This window comes from Engraulis encrasicolus, chromosome 20, assembly GCF_034702125.1.
Source record: "Engraulis encrasicolus isolate BLACKSEA-1 chromosome 20, IST_EnEncr_1.0, whole genome shotgun sequence".
Taxonomy (NCBI): Eukaryota; Metazoa; Chordata; class Actinopteri; order Clupeiformes; family Engraulidae; genus Engraulis; species Engraulis encrasicolus.
Genome location: NC_085876.1, coordinates 6,850,765 through 6,865,797, shown reverse-complemented (window position 1 = coordinate 6,865,797; position 15,033 = coordinate 6,850,765). Strand labels below are relative to the sequence as shown.

General features: G+C 42.3%; 2 protein-coding genes across 3 annotated transcripts; one reads left to right on the top strand and one right to left on the bottom strand.

Moving 5' to 3' along the window:
- The first annotated feature begins 699 nt into the window (after positions 1 to 699).
- Positions 700 to 2,827, top strand: LOC134436786 (uncharacterized). Its single transcript, XM_063186134.1, has 6 exons — positions 700 to 836; positions 933 to 1,026; positions 1,514 to 1,846; positions 1,976 to 2,144; positions 2,233 to 2,357; positions 2,490 to 2,827. Exons 1-6 carry the CDS (start codon positions 700 to 702, stop codon positions 2,814 to 2,816), a joined length of 1,185 nt encoding a protein of 394 aa, XP_063042204.1. The 3' UTR covers positions 2,817 to 2,827.
- A 4,558-nt stretch (positions 2,828 to 7,385) lies between these two features.
- LOC134435676 (uncharacterized) lies at positions 7,386 to 15,029 on the bottom strand. 2 transcript variants are annotated; one of them, XM_063184714.1, is made up of 4 exons: positions 14,946 to 15,029; positions 12,683 to 13,518; positions 10,994 to 11,109; positions 7,386 to 10,272 (listed from the first exon to the last, which is right to left on the bottom strand). In XM_063184714.1, exons 2-4 carry the CDS (start codon positions 13,488 to 13,490, stop codon positions 10,069 to 10,071), a joined length of 1,128 nt encoding a protein of 375 aa, XP_063040784.1. In that variant the 5' UTR covers positions 13,491 to 13,518; positions 14,946 to 15,029; the 3' UTR covers positions 7,386 to 10,068. The 2 variants fall into 2 exon arrangements, with proteins under 2 accessions (XP_063040784.1, XP_063040783.1); XM_063184713.1 differs by lacking the exon at positions 14,946 to 15,029 and adding an exon at positions 14,789 to 14,879.
- Between the last annotated feature and the right edge of the window lie 4 nt (positions 15,030 to 15,033).

Genomic DNA, 15,033 nt, shown 5'->3' with positions numbered 1-15,033 from the left:
GTAAACATACTCTGCCCCCATTACAATGACCAGGATCTCAGAAAAGGCTGAAGAAGAAAAATACTCTCAGGTACTGACAAGTCCAGGGGAGTGTGAGCATTACAACTACATGTTGAAATCGGCAGAAGTTATCCTTTAAGCTAAATGTACTACAGTACTTCATTGCATGGTAATTGATACGGACTATTGAGATTTGTTATAGGTAGAGCACGATATGTAGGATTGTGGCTAGAGTCTGCATTACAACTATGAAGCCCATTGCCAGATTGGAACTTTTTATGAATATTAACTCTAACTCTAGTAAAAACTAATATTTACTGGTCTGACTAAAATGCAGAAAGTTTCCCAACTACAGATGTATTTTACTGGAAAATGGATACTGCCACAAACATATAGTAATCAAAGGGTGTATTTTACAGTCTTCGCTCCTTTAGACCATTCCCCACCTACTTCAGATACTACATCTTCTCTCACGGACACCCTGTCCCTTTCGTCAAGCGACGACGACCTAAGAGAGAAAGGCATTTCTACAGGCTGTAGTAGACTGAGCATAGAGGGTAGTCCATCTGCTGTGAGGGCTCCCCTATCAGAGACTGCAAAAGAGGTAACATTTAAATGAAAGTGTCTTTTAGTGTTTGCCATTTCACATGCCCAAATGTTGTTTAATAATGATAATTACTTTGTATTTTGTGTAAGCAGATGGTCAAAAATGCCCTGCTTGGGAAATCTGGTGGAGAAGATATTCTGGAAGAGTATAAATCAGAAAAATCACTAAAGCACTGCACCAGGAGGCAACTTGTCAACATACTGGCAAGTCATATGACTGAGAGACATGGGTAAGACCTATTAATTAAACTTTGTAAAGGGCTTAAACTTGTGCAATGCTATTGTCCTGCCTGATACTAAATTCATTTCTTGTCTTGTCACTACAGCCGGATTCCCACCCGTCAACAGAGGGAGAAGTATGCGCTGGGAATCATCACACTTTTTCCTGCACTGAAGGATCCATTCTCTCCGAAAGGCTATGTAAGTTTTGTAGATATTTATGGAAGTTTCTTTTAAAAATCATTACAATGTAACTAATATGACTGATGGACTGATTATTTTGCATTATATTATAGTCATGGCAAGTTAGCAACTGAAGCAAGACACTTTTGAAGCTCAAGTATGCCATGAGCATCTATTTGAAATTGCAGGACCATAGACATAATGACCTGACTTTGTATAAGCGATTATACTGTCCTTTCATTTAGCTTTGCCTGATGTAAGATCATTAAAAAAAAAATATATATATATAAGGCTTTTATGCCTTTATTTGATAGGACAGTCTGAGATGGTGACAGGAAGGCACTGGGACAGAGAGACTGGGTTGGATCGGGAAATTACCCCGGCCGGACTTGAACCGGGGTCCCCATTGGCATGCAAATCCAAATGTGGGGGGCTTAGCGCGCTGCGCCACAGCGCCCCAGATGCAAGATCATTTCAATCTTCTTTAAATGTTCATTTCTTACAGGAGCATTTTTATGATGCAGAGAAAGGCACTGGATATTTGGCGTGGCGTCTGAAGACAATAAGCAGGGCTACAGCGAAGAGGCCAGCAAAGGAGCCATCCGTACCTAAAGACCAAGGGCCAAAATGGAGAAGACGAGCGACAACTCTGCCTGAGCAGCTAGATGGTGACTACTGCAGAGAACCCATTTCGTTCCTAATTCACACCCCTGAGGAAGCAAGTGTGCTGGAGAAAATGAAGATGACGCTTCAATATCGGCAGGACTTGGTGCATGACCCACAAACCCGCGCAGATGTCTTCAAAACATTCCCACGCTTTCTGGATGTCAAAGGACTCGTGAGTACAACTGTTTTAATTTGAGACATTTCAGTCTCTTATTGTCATTGTATCCTTTGTGTATAATTTAAACAACGTATCGATATAAAACTAATAGATATAAACCCTTGTTCAATTTGTGATTACCAGGTAAATGAAGACTTCACCCTGCTGTTTGGTGCTGAAACAAGTTCCAAGTTGCTTAACAAGTGGGATACAACATTCAAGCTGAAGATCATCAAGGAGGCCACCCAGCTGACTCCATCTACTGATCTGTGTCGTCTATTAAAAGCGGCTGAGAGGCACCCAGAGAGTGATGGTATGTTTGCACACAGTATATAGTATAATTAATGCCATTTTAATGTTTTTTTTTTTCATGTTAATCACTGTCTTTTTCTCTCTGATAGACTGGGACAGTGACATGGCCACTCTCCTGCTGCTACTCCATCTTTTTCCCCCCATAGTTGGATGCAAGAAGAGGACCAAGATCAGCCCTACTGATGCAGCGGATAGAATGGTGCTTTTCCACAAGGTAAATTCCAAAAGTTATAGTAGTGTTTGTGCGAGATGACCTAGTATGGAACATGATCTAAAACCAACTGTCATGTTAGAATCAGTTAAGTCACTTGAGGGGGATCTTATTTTTTTGTTATGTGTTTTGCAGTCATGCAGCAGCATAGCGGAACGTCGTTTCGAAGTCCGAGAAGGAAAGCAGCCATTCATCATTGCAGTTGGCCGTGCTCGTAACAAGATCGACACCTACTACATTGCTGTTGACAAACAGCTCATTCCATGCCGTGATACCAGCTCACTGGGTGCGTTTGACGAACTTTTCAAATGCCACTACGTCTTCAACCTCTCGTATGATGAGTCGCTGGTTCAGCTCTACACTTTTCTACAGACCGCTGTATTCAACATCGATGTAACCCGCACATGGGTGTCACCACGTGTCCGTGAGTTGCGCGCCAAGATCTTGAATGACAATGTTTAAACATGTTCTCCGTTAAAGCCTTGCATACCACCATTCAGGTTCAATAAGCCACTTGTACAGAGGACACAGATTTTACCCAAGCACCAAGTTCAAATACTCTTATTTACAGGATGCCTGTTGGCGCCAGTTCAGTTCATCTGCAGGTTAAAAAAAAATTCATGGTAATGATTTGTCACTGTGATGAAAGTAGGGTGGCCTCGTTGATCTTCAGATTGAACCTGATTTTGTAATGTCACATCTAATTTACCTGCCGTGGTGCTTGTATTTGTTGACTGCTTAACACATCTTCTGTATCAATCGAAAACCGATAAATACTTCTGTGGTGCAAGTTCCTTTAGATCACATCCATTGTTTTCAGAACACCAGGCATGCATAAAGTCACACTGTACTTAACTGCATTCTGATACATCTGCCCCCTAACTTAAAACCCAATAATGATATAGTTGCATTGTTTCATGCTGATGGTTTCTCTTGTACATATAAGGTATGTTAAGCAGTCCACAAGTACTGTATTGTGGCAGATCAGTTCTTTACAAAATACCGCCAAGCCTATTATTACAGATGGAGAGAATATGATTTTAATGATTTGTAGTCAAAGCAACAGTTTGGGTTTATAGAGGAATTCAACTTAAAAATGGCTTACTGTTTTTTTCACGTTTCTAGAACTTGATGCATGGCATCCTTGAAGGGGTTGTACAGTATGAAAGCAAGTTGCTATTAGAATACCTGTCGAAATGTATTTTGACAACCTGTTTTTCTGTCTTGAATGTATGTTTTTGACTATGGGTACTTGGAGCGGAAAAATCATCCAAGGGTTAATTTGGATAGTGGTTACAATACAATAGATTGAACTCAATTCAGACGGTGGCCTTTGCTGTTGCTTCTACTACAAATCATTTAACATCATTTCTCTCCATCTGTTACAATGGGCATGACTGTACATTTAAAACATTTAATAATGGAACACCATGTCTTATTCACCCAGCTGTATCCAAATAGATATACAGGGGTTGGACAAAATAATGGAAACACCTGTCATTTTAGAGTGGGAAGCTACCTCTTGTGTCCACAGTTAGTCCTGTTGGAACCTTGGATACTGTGGCTCTTGATGCATCACAAAGACTGGCTGTCTAGGTCAAAGATGCAACAGTTACGCGCGTATCAAGAATGTCTCCTTTTTGAACTTTGATATGTCATCCATGTTGTGTGCATTGCAACATTTTGAGCAAAACTATGCACTTACCCTGCTAATAGAATCTTCACACTTCACCTTACTGGTGCAATGTGCATTTAATAAAGATTGGCTAACAGGCTGGTCCACTGAGCGATGAAACTTCCCACTCTGAAATGACGAGCGTTTCCATTATTTTGTCCAACCCCTCTATGATCCCGGAACACCATTATATGTTCCCATATCCGAGTTGTATCCGAAAAATTGGACCCCTAATTAATATGTGGAGTATGAGGTTCGAAGCAAACCACTATGTCTTAAGTAACAACACAGATATTTTTTTAAACATTTTTCAATGTCGCTTGCCAAAAAACACCAGATGTTGATCATTTACAATTGGGAGACATCCCTTTTAAACCACATTGAGTATGGTCCCCTGAAAGCATTTGATCCAGATGATGATCATGAACATTTACTCCAAGTTCTGCCTTTTGTGCAAGACGATACTTCAACTACCGTAACTGTGTTAAAGGATGACTTCTACCAATTTCAATATGCTGTTGTATTGCTCACACTACCCTCGACTTGTCAGTACCCCGTGATGTTTATTTTTTTTGCGCAGCCCTTTCAGAGATATGAGCTATTCTAATGGGGGCAAACCTTCTTAACCTAGGCCTACAGGTACTCCAAATATTATCCCAAAGGTATCGCGTTTACCAATTGTCTACTGATGTTGCATAACCTTTTGGATGTTGTTGTTTATTGATGTAATAAACAACTCAGCCCCCATTGCAATGACCAGGATCTCGGAAAAGGCTAAAGGGGGGAAACATTCTCAGGTACTGACAAGTACAGGGTAGTGTGAGCATTACAACTGCATATCAAAATTGGTTGGAGCTAACCTTTAAGATCAGCGGGACAGTGTTGGATTGGTTGTAGCCCATCTAGTGGCACTGACAATAATATTCCTTTTGTTTTATATGGTGAATTCAGGTTAATTGGGCCACTCTGAAGAATGAGGTCCATTTCATTGCCACTAAGCTTGATGTTGAATGCTTCAGTTAACATTGTCATGTGTACAAAGTGTGTGAATCAGATGACAAAGTTGTAATCAGTGAAAATTTTGTGGAAATGTATATGCCCTTTGACCTGCAGAGTAGTTATACTACTGATTGTCTTTACATGATTGTACCATTTATTTTTGTGGTGTCATTTGTAACCGTTTCTAATGCTTGGTGTATTAAACATGATAAATAACACTTAACACTTGTAGAAACATTAATTTAATTCAGATTGTATAGTTCATGTATGTAAATGTGCACTCCACGCAGTACAGAATCTGAACATTTTAGAAAAAGCAGTATTTATTGTATAACATTATTAGTGTTACATGGTAACCCCTAAAGTGAGTTGAGCTAAGCTAATTCAACACTCAAATGTGTTAAAAATAGAACACTGTGGGTGTTCAGATGTTTCACTTAAAGTGAAAAGCTTTAACACTAATTGGTGAGGAATTCAACACTCAAATGTGTTAAAAATAGAACACTGGGTGTTCAGATGTTTCACTTAAAGTGAAAAGTTTTAACACTAATTGGTGAGGAATTCAACACTCAAATGTGTTAAAAATAGAACACTGTGGGTGTTAAGATGTTAACACATAAAGTGAAAAATTGGTGTGAAAAATACACTAGAATAGAGTTAAAATGTAACACTGTGGGTGTTAAAGAAGTCACACTGAAATAGAGTTAAACTATTTACACTATCCATAGTGTTGATTTAACTCTGAACCGGTGAGCATTATATAAACTCAGGAAAAGTGTTAAATTTAACTCTATGGGAGTTGATTTAACACCGGCCGATTTGCTGTGTGGCTGCCTTATCCTACAGTGCAGGGAAAATCCTGGTTTGTGTTCATAGTGTGTCCTTCGGAGGACTTTTACGGCCCTCGGATGAATTTGAATTTGCCCCTCGATTGAAAAATGTTCCCCCACCCCTGTTCTAAACTGAGATTAGATGGGACACGTGTCGCCTCCTAGTGACAGCCAATGCATAGGCACACTCAAGTTCACAGAAAGTATGGCCCTCACAATAAACAAAACATATGTAGTCTACGAGATAACATACATAAAATTGTGGAAAAAATAACCCCTATGAGAAGTGGTCATGATTTTTTTTTTTTGAAAGCGCACTGATGCTGGTGTTGAGTATGATAAAATAGGCCTATACGTTTATAGGTTTATGTCTTCATTTATTTATGTATTAAATCAAAATGCCCATTGTTATAGGAATTTATACATCTCATAATTACTGTATCGGTATATTTCACAAAAGAGAAAAATAGACAAATTTCCCAAACAGAAAGCGTGGAGTAATGAGAAGGTAAGCCAAAATGCAAGACTGTGTTTTGGTTATCTTCTTGTACAGACATAACGACGTGTCAAATCACAATACACCAGGCTATGACAACCCAAACATTAGTTCCTTGTAGTGTTTAAGAAACCAAGGCTATTCTAATTATGTGCTGTTTGTTTTACATCTTTAAGCACCCCTTTGACCCGTCCACATGCCAAAGACACACAGTCAAACATTACACGAATAAAGCGGAACACCGCGCTAAACACAAAATCCACAAACAAGAAATTGGTATTATGGACTGTTACACCACTACAAAGCTCTGTCACAATTATGCACACAGAGACCCTTAGTGGTGATAAGCAGAGAGCAAAAAATCCGCGCCTCGGGGTCGGGCGGTGCGGCACAAACGGAGATTATCATGAGCTTGCCCCAAGGGCTTGGCTCCGGAGCGCGACTGGACCAGCGAGTGCGTCCCGGGTCTTGGAGAGCCAGCGCCCCGGGGCGCAAAAACTCTATAGGAAACTCGGGTGCATTTGAGAGAATAGGAGAGGGTTCCACCCATCAAGACCAGCTCAGACGATGGATTATCGGTTCGAACAGTATCTGCGTAAACATGTGCGCATATGTCATGAATGTATGTGCCGTGCCGTGCCGTGCGTAAATGCGCTCGTCCAAAATGACAAATTCTGCACATGAGCGATAGAGGTGTACCACTAAGTCCCTCTGTCTGATACTACACCAGCAGACAATCTGGTGATTAAAAATGTCTCTTTTTTTGCGAATAGCATATTCACAAGTGGATTGTGCGCTTCAAGACTTATTCCGTCCAAATGTGTCAGACCAAAGACTGCATGCAAAACAAAGGACTCAATGACCAAGGTCTATCACACTCTGTGCCCCTGTATCTGACTTGTGCAGACTTTTAAGGCACATAATCCTAATTGCTTCATAGAGTTCATGGGTTTTCGTTCAATTTATTGTTTCGCTTTACCTGTCTCACCCAAACAATGCAATAACAACAAACCACAAAAGCGGATTCTGACATTATTCTCTTTATTTAACATTATATGGGTACATTTTTATATAAGCTCTTCGATAAACTTTAATATAATCTGATATATTTTATTATTTATAAAGTTATTTCAGTATATCTGTCTAGGATTTTGGCCGGGAACAGAATTCAATCTCAAAGACTTACAATACAAACAGGCAGGGACACACAAACAGGCAGGTGGACACAAACTCACATTGTCTCTGCCACTCTGCTCTCTCACACTCAGTCACATTACACACATGCAGTCTCAAACTCACACAGTGACACAAAACACATACAAATCCATGCTGTCATTCAGGCTATGTCTGAAATATTTTCTCATTCTCTACACAGAGCACTAGGCTACATGGAGTACAGTACATTATGTTGTTTATGCTGTTACCTACATAGTGCTATGCGTGTAATGAATGAGCAAACATTTCAGACTGAGCCATATTTAAAATTCCAGGAGCACATAGAATACTGTAGGTGTCACTCAACAGATAGTAACTAGCCTACGTCACCACACTCTCAATGACAGTGGCCTCATGCAACTTGGATGCAGCCACATGGTCGTGGCCACATGCAGATAGACATGCACTCTAGGCTGAAAATATGGCATGATAGGTAGTTATTGTGCTTTCTTTCAAATTTATTTTATGGGCCTCTTTGTGCCTTGAAAGGACAATAGAGAGAGAGGGGGGGGGGTGAACGGGGAGAGAGAAATGGGGAACAGGCAATGACCTTGCGTCAGGATTGAATCCGGGTCCCCAACGTATTGGTAAGACACCGTCGCCCACTGAGTCATTGCACTCCTAATTGAGTTAGAAGAGATAACCGTCATGCAACATTTTCACCACGGAATGCATTTCTGACTGCAAGTGGCTGCACCCATTTCTAGAAGTTGAATGGGGGCATTGAGGCCCTGCACGACCGAAAGGACAAGGGCGAAACTAGTAGAGCATTATCACAGAGCAAGGTCTGGTCCTTGTGTCTTTGGCTGTAACTTCCGTTTAGTGGTCATTAACAGTGTGCTTTCTTATTGGGCAGTGTGTACTATGCCAGGTGGTTTAGTGACTAACCCAGGGGAGTATGCCAAGAACTTGGATAAGTAGTAATCCAGGTTAAGTTAACCTTGAGGTAGTGGTAAATCATCTAATAGAAGAGCCCAGAGTCCTTATTTTCTTTACTAAATGACACCTGTGGTCTATCTATTAGCAGATTTTCCACTTCATGCAGATTTATTTAGCCAGGTTCATCACTTAACCATGCTCTTGGTTCTTGGAATACTCCCAAGGTGAGAAAAATACAGCAGTTTTTTTCTGTACCACCTGATTCTAATACGTACATTGGCTAAATCATCTGTATTAATAACCCTGTGTTAGTTTATTCTTAAAAAAACCCACTCTGATCTGGGATGTGACGTCATGTTTACACTTCAAGCCAGTGATTGTACATCAGGGATGGGGAAATTGCTGTATGTTTTGAGAGCCGTTTACGACCCTGGAGGCTGTCTTATCCGGCCCCCAATATAATTTTAATGTTATACAGTTTCATATGAAATATGACATCTTTTGTAAAAGAATCTTAGAAATTACATTTGCAATATAATTAAGTTATATTTGAAAGTTAGTGAAAGTGGGGTCTGTTGTAAAGGTAGCCACCTTCAGTAAAAGCCTAAAGTGCAGTGGAGGATGTTATAAAATGTGAAGTGGCCCTCCAATGAAAATGGTTCCCTTAAATTGAGTTTTCACCAGCATTAGGCCGGTTGGAGGATGTTACTATAGAGCCCTGGATATAGTACATGGCAGGGTTTCTTTTTGATTCTCTGAAGTGGCCACCTTTGATTACTTTGAGTTAGTTAACTTGGAAAAAGTGGTCTCTTTAAAAGGAAGGGTCTTATTGCTTCATAGCAAGACAACTTTGATTTAATTCTTACACTTCTCTAGTGGAATATTTAGTTATTTTTGTTCTGTGCGAACACACACAAGAAGTGTGTTAACCTGCCTCTTAGAACCACAGCCCCCCCTCCAGATAAACAGGTGGTGCACTGTGAAAAAGGGAATCCCAGAACGAAGTGAATAGGCAAACACGATGCTTACATCTTTGTTTGTTGGTTTAACAACACAATGCCATGTACATTCCAAATATATGTGGCATTATTATATGTTTGTTACACCAACTTAAAAAAGGCATTAAAGCAGCAGCTGTTCGCCCACATTTTTGTCAGGTTGGTCCAAAGCAACACTTTTCCCCCCAAGAATATCCCTGCCTAATTCTCTGACAGTAAATTTGCAGTGTTAATTCAAAACGCAAAGTGTGACATTTTTAATTTACCCTCTTCTAGTTTGTCCTACTCTCTAAGTGTCAAATTACCACTGCTGTCTTTACTATTTACTGTGTGTAACCCTGGCTGGTCTCTCTCATTTTCAGAAAAACTCTTTCATATCACCCCTGGATCTCAAATGCACTCTCACCCAAATCTCTCTTATCTTGTTTTGGGGCAACCCTGACCGACACAATAAAAACACAGTGGTAATTCATCACTTAGACAGTCGATTTAACATCTTAGAATGTTACTTGCTATCAGTGTTGAATTAACACTGCATTTTTTTTTTACTGTGCACCATCTCAGTGGCTGGCTGCAAATCTCTCTCATCTTGTTTTGAGGGCAGCCGGCCACATCTCTCATCTCAGTGGCTGGCGGTTGCCGTGGTCACAGCAGTCGCCGCCCCCATGCGCAGCAGCTCCTTGCGGTGCGTGAGGATGACGTCGAAGCTGTCCTGCAGCCGGTTCTGCTGGTCCTGCACGCGGGCCTGCAGGGTCCGCACCCACCGGATCAGAGCCAGCCGCCGGTACATGGTCAGCTGCATCTGGTGCTTTTGCATCTCCTGCTCCTGTGTTTTAAAAGTTTAATTATTGTTAATATAATTATTATTATTATTAGCAATAGCAGGTAATGTTTGTTGTAGTAGCTATATTCATAGTAGTAGGCTACCTCCTGCATCTCCTCCTGTTTTAGCAGATTATTATAATTTCATTATTATTGTTATTATTAGTAGTAGTAGTGGTAGTAATAGTAGTAGTATTCGTAGTAGAATAAAATAGTTAAATAAATATTAAATGATTTAATAAAACATTATTTTAAAATGACACGTCTTGAAAAATTTGAATGGAAATGTGGATATGTGCGTGTCTGTAACCTGTACTACTTCTGCAAAACAATTGCCCATATTGGGACAAATTCAGCCACTATCACTAGGCTATGTAAAAACTACAACTAGTTTGGACACGTGGTCTGATGGTTAGGGTGTTGTTCCAGGCTCAGGGGGTTGCAGGTTTGAATCCCAACATCATCCTAGAAGATAATGGCTGATGTGCTCTTGAGCAATGCACCTGAAATGACATCGCTCCAGGGAGTGTAATACCAATTCCCTGTAAAGAAGTCGCTTTGTAGAAATACATCAGCTAATAATGCAGCACTGGACAGGGGGGGTAAGAACTTACAAAATACCCAACATGATGGGCCCACTGAGAAATGCCCTCTATGCCACATCACCAGTCCAGTCCAGTCCTGCTGAAGTGTAATAGTGTACAGTGGTAGTACTGAGCTATTACCTTGAAGCGCTGCCGGTCCTGGGCACTCCACAGGGCCTCCAGAACATCGTCGCCTTCGTCACCAGCGCCATCACCATCACCCAGGCCGACACCAAAGCCTTCGCCACCCTCCAGGCCTGAAATCACAGTCAAAATCACTGTTTTTGGAGTGAGGAATCATATAAAGAATCTGAAGAAGGGCCCTGCCGTGGCCGTACCATGTGGCTGACCCGGGTTCGATTCCCAGCCCGGGTCCTTTGCCAGCCCTTCCCCGTCTCTATCTCCCCACTCGCTTCCTGTCACCACCTTCACTGTCCTATCATAAATTAAGTCAAAAAGACTAACAAAACAAAACAAAACAAAACAAAAATCTGAAGAAGAGCTTCATGGCTGAAATGTACTTGTGGCATGGAATAAAACCCCAAAAAATGATTTCAGATTGCTCACTCCAAATCTTGAATTCTAAAATCCAGTCAGTCAGGGTTTTCCCCTGACCTATGTAGGCTGCATTAGGGAGTCTGCATCCCCAGAGGGAGAGAAGGTCCCTATCATTTCAAACTAAAAAAAGAATGATTTGAACTTTTTCACCATTGCGTGTTCATAGTTATTTGTGTTATTCAACACACAATCTAGAACAAAAGCTTTATTATGAGCTTGTGTGCAAATATAATATGTGAATAAATACAGTAATTGTTGGAGCCAGGTTCTGCTTACCACAGATTTGTGGGAGCAATGATTTTATAATCATGTAACCATGATAAAAAAAAATTATGATCATGTACGTAATAGCCCTGGGGAGGTGCTCTTGGGATGCAGGGTCGCAGGCTCAAATCCCACCCTTCCTAGGAAGAATGCGTGTGATATCCCTACTTCCCTTCCTCCATAGAAATGCCATTGAGCAAGGTACCTCACCCCACAATGCTGCAGGGACTGAAACCAAAACCTTGAAACTGTAAATGACTGTATTTCACATTGGTTAAAAGCATCAGCTAAATGTCTGTGAACAAACATTCACAGTTATTCAGGTCATGTTATTCGAAGTTTGGCTGTAAGGAACTGGACTCAAAAAAGCTCAAAGAAGCAAAGTCGCTGGCAAAAGTAAAATTGCTTTTACTATTTGGGTAATGTAATGTACAAAAATGTAATGGAGGGGAGAGGTAGCACAACAACACAATAATGCATGCACCACACCACCAATGGGCTCGCATGCTCATGGGGACGAATCCTCCCTGGGTCATTCATTTCTCCACCCTACCTCGTCTCTCTCTCCCACTCATTTCCTGTCAAGGTGTACACTATCCTGTCCACAATAAAGGCAAAAGAGCCCATAAATATACATTTAAAAATGTATTTTAAAAAGCCCTACCAGTGCCCCACTCAGAAGATCAGAAGCTTCTCTTTCAAAAAAGTTAAAAAGTTCAGCTGTAACAACTGGACTCAAAGAGGCTCAAAAAGATGACAAGGGGCTTACAGCTTAACTCTTTGGGTTATGTAATGTCTCATTCAAGTTCAGCGGTAAACAACTACTGGACTCAAAGAGATGCAAAGAAGTCAAGTACCTTTGGGAAATGTAATGTGAAAAATGTGCTGAAAAAAAAGCCCCTACTGGTGTCCCAGCCCAAGTCTAACTCGGATGAGCAGATTCTCATCCAAGTTTAGCTTACCTTTGGGTAGTGTATTGTTAAAACAAAGTGATGTAAAAAACCTTACCGGCGTCCCATTCTGACTCCGACTCCGATCGGCCCTCCGTCCCAGGCTCTGTTCCCTCCACGCTCCCCCTGATGCTGATGCTCCGGATGCTGACGCTCCCGCTCTGGTCCCCGATGCAGAGGCGGTCCCACGTGGAGCTCAGGCTGCCCAGCCCTCCAGACTCCCCTCCGGCGTCGGCCAGCGAGGACGCGCTGCAGCTGTGGGAGCTGAAGGCAAACTCTTCGTCGTCGCTGTCACCCCATTCCAGCCCATCCTCCTCCTCCTCCTCTTCCCCCAGCTCTCTTCCGTAATCCCTCGAGCTGGAGCCCAGAGAGTACAGCTCCAGTTCCTTCTCCACCTCCTCCTTCTCCCCGTCGTCGCTCAGCCTCCTCATCTCCTCGTCGACCAGGCCTTCCTCCGCCCCGTCCGGGGGCACGCGTCCTCCTGCGTCGTCCCCGCTCTCCACCTCCTCCAGAGGCTCCAGAGGGCGCCAGCAGGGCAGGCGGGAGAGGGGCGACAGAGGCCCCATGGTCAGCATACCCACATGGTGCTGCTGGGTGCTGATGGTGGTGGTGGTGGAGGACTGCTCTCGGCCCATGGGCCCCAGCGACCGAGGCCTCACCTGGTTGCGATTCTCGTCTCCGCCTCCACCCAGCCTGGTGGTCTCATAGTTGTTGGTGCTGTCATTCTCCCCCAGGAAGTTGAAGTTGCTGTCCTTCTCCAGCTTCCTGTTGAGCTGTTGTTGCTGGGAGTTGTTGCTGAGCAACCGCAGGGTGGAGGACATGGGCGCACCGTAGGTGGCGTTGTTGGGGCGTTCCTGCTGGAGCATTCTGGATGGGCTGCGGGACTCCTTAGCTCTGTGGGGAGAGAGAGAGAGAGAGAGAGAGAGAGAGAACCTTAAAGAAAATAAAAAACTTAACAAGCACAAGTAAAAAGAGAGCCGATGCAAGTTTCATGAAGACTTCTTCTGTATTTCACTCTTATTGCTTGTTTGTGGTTCTCTGTAATGGAGTCCCTCACAGACAAGTAATACAAGACAAGAGTCTTAATGGAACTTGACTCAACACCTGACTTTTTAAACTTCCACAGGGGCGAGGTTCCTCTAGATTGAAACTTTACACACAACAATCACGCACTAAACTCAAGACACACAAGTGGTTGCATAATGGGCATGCATACAAGAAATAGCAAGACATTACCTATTGAAGAACTTCCAATAGGCCACATTATTTCTATAGAAAATCCTTTTTTTAAACTTCAGTAACACATGTGCAGTTTCAGAAGATGACATTTTACAGCAATAAGCATAACATTTAGTCTATAGGCCTATACTGTACATCTGAGACACTCAACCCCCTTCAACAAAACAGATACCGAACAAAAATAACAATTGACTAATCCAATATAATGGAGGCAAGTGGTCTAGATAGGCTAAATCTTTTTTATTTTGTTGAAAGGTCGAACATAATGCTCTCTTAGTGGATCGATGTATTTTATCGGATTAGTGTGTCAGTAAACTCCAGCTGATGTGGCCAAAGGCAGCCGATGTCTCGCAAAATTTCCCCCTTCACAATCTGCACGCGCCCTCGTCTACAGATGTGATGGCACGTGGTGCTGAAGGACAGCCACTTCGCGCCTCTGGCTTCGTTAGCGTGACTAGTGTGTTTACACTAGCTGCTCATTGTATTATCGTGACAAATGCTAAGACTCATCCCATCATCAAAGTCAGCATCATGTTGACATCCTCGGTGTAGCCTATTTAACCACGCAGACTATCAAGTGGTAAGATGAGAGCAGAAATTGCCACAGAGGACATCCTTGACTGTAGGCAGTGCTCTTGGCGTCTTATAGATGCGTAAACCCAAGATATGACAAATACACTTCGATAATTAAGGTTGCCCATTATTACAAATAAGACATGCATTAGGCTATTCCCCATTAGGTTGTAGGCTATGAATAGGAGATAGCCGAATGTGGAGAGAAATTCGGCAAAAACAGTCCACGCATAAATGAAACGGTTACGCGCGTTTTGAAACCAAATACTAAATAACATTTCAGTGCATCTGCAGATTAATCCATCTAGCCTACTGTCTATTATGTAACAGCTGTGCTCTGGTTGAGTCTCACCCCATCTCTCAGCTCCCGCATTCGTCAGAAAAAACCCCTGCGCTCCCCGCTCCTCCACAGCTAGCGGTGCACTGCTCTTATGCCAGTTAAATTACAGTAATCAGCCACGCACAAAAATAGACAGTCCGAGGTAAATAAATAGAAGGCCTTGTCTTACCGTTAATTCTTCGTGAAGGACGACAGCGATACCCTCCCAGTTGGCCCTCCTCCTCCTCCCGTCGAGCTGTTGAACGGATGTTTATCCG